General features: G+C 44.6%; 1 protein-coding gene across 1 annotated transcript; it reads right to left on the bottom strand.

Moving 5' to 3' along the window:
- Positions 1 to 1517: 1517 nt before the first annotated feature.
- LOC142587323 (uncharacterized) lies at positions 1518 to 7112 on the bottom strand. The gene is made up of 3 exons (XM_075698226.1): positions 6763 to 7112; positions 5243 to 5428; positions 1518 to 1727 (listed from the first exon to the last, which is right to left on the bottom strand). Exons 1-3 carry the CDS (start codon positions 7064 to 7066, stop codon positions 1714 to 1716), a joined length of 504 nt encoding a protein of 167 aa, XP_075554341.1. The 5' UTR covers positions 7067 to 7112; the 3' UTR covers positions 1518 to 1713.
- Between the last annotated feature and the right edge of the window lie 1903 nt (positions 7113 to 9015).

Below are 9015 nucleotides of genomic sequence, written 5' to 3'. Positions count from 1 at the left end.
ATGTAACCGGCAAACAGAGGCCTCAGGAGAGCATTAGAATATAATCAAGGAGGCGGCAGGGTACCTAAGGGGCAGCGGAGGGATCATAACTGGAAGCAGGTTATGTTGCTCCAACTCACGGACCACCCTGACTCCAGCCTTGTCCGCGAAAGCGGACAGCTGATCTTAAAATGCGTCAGAAAATTCGGAAAGTACGACTTACACACAGCCTACAGACATCATAGATATACTACTAGCACGCGCAGGCCTCGGCGAGCCCCAACCCATGGACCAGTCCGCGTTCTAGCTCTGGTGTCCCCGTTATCGATTTGGTGTCCTGGAGACGCCGCCAATAATATGAAATAGTGACACGTTGTTACTAGTAAAAAACACGATTTAAGCCGCTAACGCTACGTTCAGCACTGCCGCGCCCAACAACTTCTACAACGCCTGTGAGAACTTCACCAAGCAATGGTTGTTCTTGACAATACTAAGAACTTGTGAATTTTGTGTACCGCTCATGCTTAACTTTGTAGTGCACTGTGGCTTAGTGAAGCACTACGATTGCGTGTAGCATACGTACACATCTTACCTGATAGACGGTGAACAGGGTCTTGTACAAATATCCGCTGAAGAAGAAAAGACTACACCTTCACATGTGTTAAAACACATGCCAAACTTGAAAAAACAGACGTACAATGAACCTCCACACGTTAAAATAGCAAAAGCATCACTTAAAAGGCGAAAACTATTGAAAACTTTGCAAGCGCCATGGCAAGCGCAAATCCGCCATTGCTGCTGATATTGATGTTGATCAGGCTGTCCCCTTGCGATCGAGTCGGCAAGCGCGTGGAAGCGCGTTTCCTTATTCTATGGAAGCGCAATTGGCGCAATGTAGCCAAAATAAATAAAGAAAACATCATCAACTCCAAATACACACACGCAAAAGAAAATCGTCGGGATTCTCTATAACGACGTTTCCAACCCCTTGACCGATATTTCATACAGCTCGTTGCATTAATTAAAATACCCGCAGTGCATTGTTTTCATAACGCGCTAAAAAAATTTTGAGCTTAAGCTTACCCGCACAAACACGCGGCGCAAATTCGTAGAACGCCACCAGTGCAGCCCCCCACCCCCCAAGAATATATATGACTAGTCAATAATAATAGCATACAATTATAACTTGAGCGTCGGCGCAATCAATGGAGAATTCAATTTTATTTGTTATAGAAAATCAAATGCAATGCAGTAAACAATGGATAGAATTAAGCATATAGCTTCGAGTCTAAAAAAAATCTGCCTTGAAACTTGACGTGGTGACGCGGCAAATTGTGAGTATATGATTGAAAATAATTGCTATAGTGTGTTCGTGTATGAGTAAGCTTCTCAAAAGGAGTTTCAAGTGTTTCCATGGTATGGTAAGCTTATATCTTGATTCCTCAAGTTTTTTTTTATTCATATAGGTCAATTATGTTTAAAAAGCGAATTGGAAATCCCAATGTTTTGTTTTTTACCGGGGGAACACAGAGTTGAGCCACTGTTTTGAAACAAACTTTTATTTAAAGTAGTTACAAGTAACACCGACACCCTCGCTCATAACAAAACAACTTTCACTCACTGTGTCCAGACACTTGGTTCAAGTTGCATGTAATGCTTCATCTCCAAGCTTTGCGTGGTTTCTTAAAGGCATTGTGAAATCTACACGGTGTTTTTATTTTACACCTCCTCATCTCATAGTACAAGATCTGAAATGCGTGAACAAGAAGAATCAGGCCAGCACATATTCACAGAAATGAACTCTTCACAGTGCAGTTGACAAGTGCAAAAATTACAGCAGAAACTGCCAGTCACATGATATGAGCAAAACATAACTGTTCTTTTTGCGGGAAAGCCTCAGTCCCATGCCGACATTAACCCATATGGTGGTCATCACTGGCAATGTTTGAAAGATTTTCATAAAATAGAGACTGAATGTCTGGAGTATTTATCATAAGGGAAGTAGAAACTCGCACGTCTTCTAAACAGCCCTTTGCAGTGCTAAATGTATGCTGGCTATTGATAGTAATAAATAGTATGACTGTTACAACTGTTAAACAAGACAAAAGCTCACAGGAATATGAAGGCTTGAAGTGATAAACAGTGTTTGGAGGGAGAATGTAGCTGGAGTGAACCTTTTGACAAAGATTTGTCTTCGTCAGTGCCGCAATTAAGTTCGGCACAGCAATCTTTATGCACCTTTAGCTCACTTTCCCACACCCTCAATGTAGGATGAAGAGGAGAATAAGATAGTGCGTAGAATGAAGTTGAAGTGTAGAAAAGAAATGGGGATAGAGAAGGTAGGAGCACTGTTGTAGATTATTCTTCCAAGGTTACTCTTCCAAAAGAAAGAAAGAAAAATATTAAATGTGTAAGGAAGCATTGCCAATTGTTATTATGCCTACTCAAGTAAGAGATGCACCATAAGGGATGCAATATAAAACTGATCTGATATGTAGGGTGGCCTAAAGCTTTCTGCATAGTCTTTACAATCATTATGACACTGTCGGCTGCAGCTAAATATGCAGAAGTTTTAATTGAGTGCTCGTGACCAGAGCAACTTATCCAGACTGCACACAATACCATTGCATATGCCCTCTATTTTGGTAATCTGAAAAATAAAAGTTTATTCAAATGGGCAATAAGAACATCACATGGAACACAAAATCTAGATCGAATTATGAGGCATGCCACAGTGCGGGACTCAGTATTATTTTTGACCACCTTGGGTTTTGAGATGTGCACTTAAGTTCAACTACACACTTTTTTTTTCATTTCACCACCACTGAAATGCAGCCACCTTTGCTGGGATTGAACCCGCAAGCTCGAGCTCAGCAATGCAACATCATAACTACTGCGCTACTGAGTGTTTACACAAATTTATAAGTAGCAAAACACATGGGAGGCTTTTGCACACTGAAGCACTACACACCATCCAATGCACTTCCTTACATCTATGTACAGACATACTTACCAGCGGTTCATATGACAAGCATGGAGGCGTGCTCTAACACACTACCATCCAACAGCTGCCACATACCAGAGATGACCACTGGGTTTGTACCTATTTTCACAGAACACTTACCAGCAGCTCATACAACAAGCATGGTGGCCTCCCTCGTGCTCTAACACACATACCATCCAGCTGTGACATATGGCTGCACACCACAGACAAAAACAGACGGGCTAATCATCAGAGACCACATGTCATGATTTGTTAACATGCGAGCCCTCAACCTGCTTCAATAAGGCATGACAGCACAGCACTACTGCACCACTTCGCTCTTCCTAACTGCACTGGAGGCTTGTTACCAGTAATCGTGCCCTGCTGACGTGGTTATCTCTTCAGTTTCTATGTTGCTGTCCCTAAGCTGTTATTTAAGGACTTCCTTTTGAGCTTCAGTGGGCCTTGAAAGGCTAGATGATGGCTGCCACAATCTAGGGTTTTTTGTAGAGTGAAACCTTAACAGGCGCACAACTTTTTTGTTGGCTGGTTTATTTAAATGGTCTGGCATCTTTCTTTTTGGGTCACTTTCACTTTCAACAAGCATGAAAACTGGCTCAAACAAATTGTTTGCCTTCTCAGCCACACCCTCAGAGACTTCACCATCTGATATTGCCTGTCTGACTGAGTCCATTTTTGCTCTTAAGAGTGCTGAGCTGGACACTGCTTTGGCTGCTTCCAGCTTTGTTATACTCTGTAAAATGTGCAATGCCCGACTTGCCTCACATGCTTCTTCGGGTGAGCTCTCATGGGCCTTGTTGCTGCTAGTTGGATTAGCGATGACTACACAGTGAATGTGCTTGCACACTGTAAAGTGTATAAGATGGTCATAGCAAGTGCACATATAAGTATGCACACACACTGCGCATTCCTTGCACCTCAAAGGACAGCAAGCACCATCTCCCACTTTTGACACTTTATATGAGAGCCCTTTAATAGACTGAGATGGCACAGTCCATATGCCATCTTCATTTAATTTGGCACAAGCTGCCATTTCACTGCCAGACCTGTGGTTCTTCTGAATTCTGCTCAGCTTCTTACCCTTTGCGCCTTTCATCATCTGGATAGCCCTTTTCATTAAAAAATGATTTGTCAAGTCCATGAGGGCAGAAATTAGTTTGTCACCATGCTTATTCTGTTTTCTCTCCAGCATAGTATGCTTTAACGTCCTGTGCTTGCTCTCAACGTGCATGTTAGTGTTGACAGCTGCTCTAGTCCTAAAGCAATAGGCCCACTCTTGCGGCCTAACTGCATAGTGGTCATTGAAGTACTTCAGGAAGTCCCTCAGTTTTTCTTCCTCACTAGAAAGGAATTGCTTAAAATAATCTTCAAATGCCTTTTCCGCGAGGAACTCTAAGAGTAGCCACACACTATGGTAAACATGTGGCCTTAGCTGTTTCTCTACACACTCGAGTATCTTCTTACGCCAATTGTTATCCACATGCCAGGCACAGAGAAGTTTCTGTTGTGCAGCACCCATGACCATGGACCATGCTTTGTAGAATTGCGACGCATCATCAGATATCAATGTCTTAGCAGCCACTTTTTTGGCCATGGCTGACTCCAGATATTTGAAGAATGCTGTCAAAGTTTGCTCGTTCATCCGGTCGCAGATGAAATAAGCTATAGCTACACCTGATCCTACTTTATCTAGCACCAGAAGAGTGGTCAGCTCAAACTGGTACTCTGTAGTTCCATGTGTGGATTCAAGACATACAGTACCTGCAGGGCCCAATTTTTCTAGTAGCTCCTTCTGAGGCTCTGTCATCAGAACAAGAGCAAAGTCTGCTGAAGGAAATGTACCACTTGGGTCCACTGCACCTTGTGCCTTGTACAGGCGGACAAGTGTTTCACCTTTTTCTTTCATCACAAGCACCCACGTGTCTACACTGATAACGTCATTAGTGTGACAATGTTATGGAGCAGCAATCTTAAACTGCTGTTTGATGTTATGCAGGGTTGAGCACTCTGCCAAGTGCACTGGCCTCAGCTTGGATGCCACAGATGTTCTTACTCGCTTTAGAATGGTTTTCATGGGCACACCCCTTTCTAGGTTCTCTGCTACGCTGGCCTTTTCCTTGTCGCTCATTCTCAAGTGCTGAATTTCTGGCTTATGACCGTAATGGTTTCTTTGATACCTGACTTTTATGGTGGTGCCTTCAGGTGTCGGACTCTGAGTATTGTCCATTGTGACGGTAATAAATGAAAGACATATCTTACCAGACCTACAGCTCCCCTGACTTTTCTCCCGACGGTCACTATGACCTTCCTTTTTCCTTGCCTCGCCTGATCTATTACAGTGATAGTGGATCCTTGTCCCTCCACTGGCCAGCTTTTCGGAGCCCGTGGGCAAAATGACCCAGCAGTTCTGGCTACTCTCTTCTTCTGCTGTCCATTCATGAAATTCTGTAATAAACGCACAAAATAACATTAGATAGTGACAAGTACCTTGGGGAGAGAGATGCAAACAAAAATAATCACATTGAAGGTCTTGGACATGGGCTAATGTAGCATTTATTTTACTCCCTCACCTTCAATTCGACCGTGTCATGAGGTCATCCTTGATATTGCTTAAGTTTCTGTTGAAATTGAATTTCAAATGCGGTGCACCATAACTTCAAAAAATTTATCATATTAGTTTTGTTTTAATAAGAAACAAATATGAAACTTAAGGATGATCTATGCTCACTCCTTCCTCAATATTGAATAAGACTGTACATTCACAGCAATGCTGTTACAATAAGACAAAGACGAACTGAGAGCACGTGGTGCAAGCTACGCCCCAGAACAGTGTGAATCCCTTCCCTCAGTTTCTTCTTGAAAAGCTCCTTCTTTTGAAGAAGAGCTTGATTTTTTACTGTACATAGGGGCTTGGCGAGGGAGTGTTCCATCGTCACGCGGTTATGATCTGGCTTGGGCATGCGCCTGGTTCGAAGAGGCAGCATTATGTGCCATTTCAATAAACCAGTTGCTAGTCTGCGTTCTTCCTGTCTTCTTGTACGTTGGTGTCTTTTCCCAAGCGCAGTTTACGTTCACAAAAAGATGTCTTACCAAGTAGCCTCTCCTAACACACTCTTCTTAAAGAAAAAAGGATTGCGCGTGCGTCAAATTTCGCTCTACTTTATGAAATCTGCAACCAGAGTCCTTCAATTGAAGGACTGTGGTACTACTAAAGAATTTTCCCAAAGTACGCCGGGAGACCAAGCCGCTGACAGCCGCAATTGCAAGTGTGGTCCTGGACCTACGTCGGCCTGCATTCGGACCTATTGCGGCCTGCACTGAGGCGAAGACTACACCACGCACGCACGTAGCGCAGAGCAACGTCAGAACGCAGAACAGCTTACTCCTGTCGCTTAAAAAAAATAACAAGATGTACAAACGTCAAATTTCACTCCAGTTGCTGTGCAGGATAGCAGACAATGCCAAACGTATGTGATGTAGCGCATCGCTGGGAGCGCGCACACATGACTATACTATAGATGGATAAACAAACAAATTATATTTAACGAGGACACAAACTTCAAAATACCCCAAGGAAATAAATTAGGCACCTGCGCAAAAGCTGCTCTTCGCGAAACAGATGGAGAAAGAGAAAACAAAGGCCCGCAAAGCATAAACAACTGCCTTTTTGGAAGCACACTGCGCAACAAGAAATTAAAAAAAGTCCAAGATATAATATTGCGTTTAAACGTCATTTGCTCACGATGACTGAGAATAAATTTAATAAAACTGTTCCTCACCCTTACTGTTCCGGAACACCAGGTGCACGTCAGCCTCGAAGTTGTGCGCAGCGATCTGGTGCACCGAATACTTCTCCATTGTAGGCAGGGAAGTGCCACATACGTCGCATTTCATCAATTTCTTGACATCCACGGCCATTTTGTGAACGTTCCTGATGTGTTGCAGCATGTTCTTGCTCTGTATGAATAGTTTGCTGCAAAATTCGCAGCGACGATCGTCATCGCCGATGGCAGCTCGATCACAGACGCGCGCCATTCCGAAGCGGAGTAGGCGGCGTTTGGACGCACGTGGTTTCTGTGTCATTGCACGCACTACAGCAATACAGAGAAGAAACCTCCCCAATCACGTGACACACTAGGTATTCAGTGGCCCCATAGGGACGGTTGGAAACCAACTTAGGGAACCAACATCCGGGAACGCAGGGTCACGTGGATGCTGCCTTCTATTGTTCACCGGCCTCAGCCGGCCTGCGGGGAGACGCATGTGCCCACTGACGGGAGGAACAAAGCCCGCCGTCCGTGCCGCCTAGTTCATGCGCCCGCCACCAGATCGCGCTGCCTTCCCGTACCCGCTGCCTTCCCGTAACGGAGGCTATCTGATTGGTGGACAATATCAACGCAAAAGTAAAGGAGTAAATACATAGGTATGCATGCATATAGAACCATTAAAGGCTAGGTGGCGCGCGCCGCCGCCGCCCGATTCAAAGGGTTGAGCCACAATCATCCATCCATCCATCCATCGGTCCCAGAGCAGACGACGCTGCTTGCGCGCGCGCTCGTGGTGACACGTTTGGCTTTCGTATTTGACGTGGAACTATAAAATAAGATCGCACGTTGAATTGATGTTTCTAGACAATGTGCATCGGGAGTAAGCAACACAAAATATGTTGTGAAGAGTCAGCCCTTCACCAGAAAGCGCCGAACTGTGACATCATAGTTCACATTTTGAGGGTCTTTCGTGACAGCGGTTTTATTTCAAACACTTTAGCCAAGTCGTGTTTGTCTGTCGCCTTCATTGGAAAATTTGCGAATATTTGGCAAAAAAACTTTGTCAGCAATAGTTTCAGCACGTTCTCTTGGTATCCTGGCGTCGAGCACATCAAGGTTTTGCGCTCGCGGAGAATTGCAGCCTCCACTCGCAGCCTCATTCAAAGGGTGATTCATGTGCCTTCTTCTTGCGAGAAGAACGCCGATAAATTTCTCTATTGCGTAGAGAACCGTTAAAAGTTGTCCAGGTGGGTAGATGGGTCCACCGCGGTCTTGGTGATTTATCAGCGAGTGCGGGGGCGCCGAGGCGTTTGGCTTCGTTAACAGGCGGACGCACTCCACACAATCGATCTTTTCTTGTACAACTCTTGCCAAGTAGCCGCCTACCATACCCAATGCTGCGTCATCTGGAGCAGGAAGCCGAGGCTGTTCTCGCTTGATTGCGCTCGATTTCTACATGCATCTGCAGGAAATTCCTTGCTGGTTCCTTCCCCTGTGTTTTTCTGTTGCGGCAGCGTTGACAAGCAATCGTTGCCTTCTGCTGCCATTACGTTGCTCCATCGCGCCCACGAAACACAGAACCTCTTAAGAACTTCTTAAAACGGCTACAAATGGATGTCTTGGTCTATGATAAGACTGAAAATAGAATTTCTTCAAAACATAACCTCGGCATTTGGAATGTGCTAGTATATATTCTATCTGCGGCAAAACCCACTACTGGTGTCACTAGAGTATATTTTGGTAAACACATTCAGAATGTCTAACTCAAGAACTCTTCTAGATGTTTTTGTCTTAAAGTGCATAAAATTCATAAAATTACAAACGACGTGTTAAAAGTGCGGTCACCGTCGGCCGTCAGCGTTAGCGAATAAAAGACGCCACAGACAAATCGAACTCGTTGGAAGCAACATAATAAGTTGACTTCAGTGTTAGATAATTTCACACCAGAACTTCAACCATCAAGGGCGTGTTACTGTTTTCCATACGGGGCGCGCACACGACGCCAGGAAACCATTACTGACAGCAGCAGGAGCGAAACGCCGGTGTTGCTCAGCGGTGTCACACAGCCACCGCGCTGCGACCATTTCGGCGGTTCGCTCCAAATTTGTCAGACATCTCACTCCGTGCTGAAAACACTGGTAGGCAGGAAGTTTGAAAAAACGACCACTGCCGCCCGCAAAATGTCTCGTACGTGGGTTCGTTATGCCAGTTGTGCGTCTTTCTAAGCCGTTCTGTACATCTATACTGGATATTAACTGGAGTCAT

The sequence above is a fragment of the Dermacentor variabilis genome, chromosome 7 (assembly GCF_050947875.1).
Source record: "Dermacentor variabilis isolate Ectoservices chromosome 7, ASM5094787v1, whole genome shotgun sequence".
Taxonomy (NCBI): domain Eukaryota; kingdom Metazoa; phylum Arthropoda; class Arachnida; order Ixodida; family Ixodidae; genus Dermacentor; species Dermacentor variabilis.
Note: the sequence above shows the minus strand (reverse complement) of the source record. Positions and strands in the feature narration are given on the sequence as shown.

Bases quoted from the DNA above. Each gene is read 5' to 3' on its own strand.
- LOC142587323 (XM_075698226.1), bottom strand. From the start codon at position 7,066: ATGACACAGAAACCACGTGCGTCCAAACGCCGCCTACTCCGCTTCGGA. The intron at 5,429-6,762 runs GTGAGGAACAGT...CGTTTATTACAG, and splicing joins GGTGTTCCGGAACAGTAAGG to AATTTCATGAATGGACAGCA.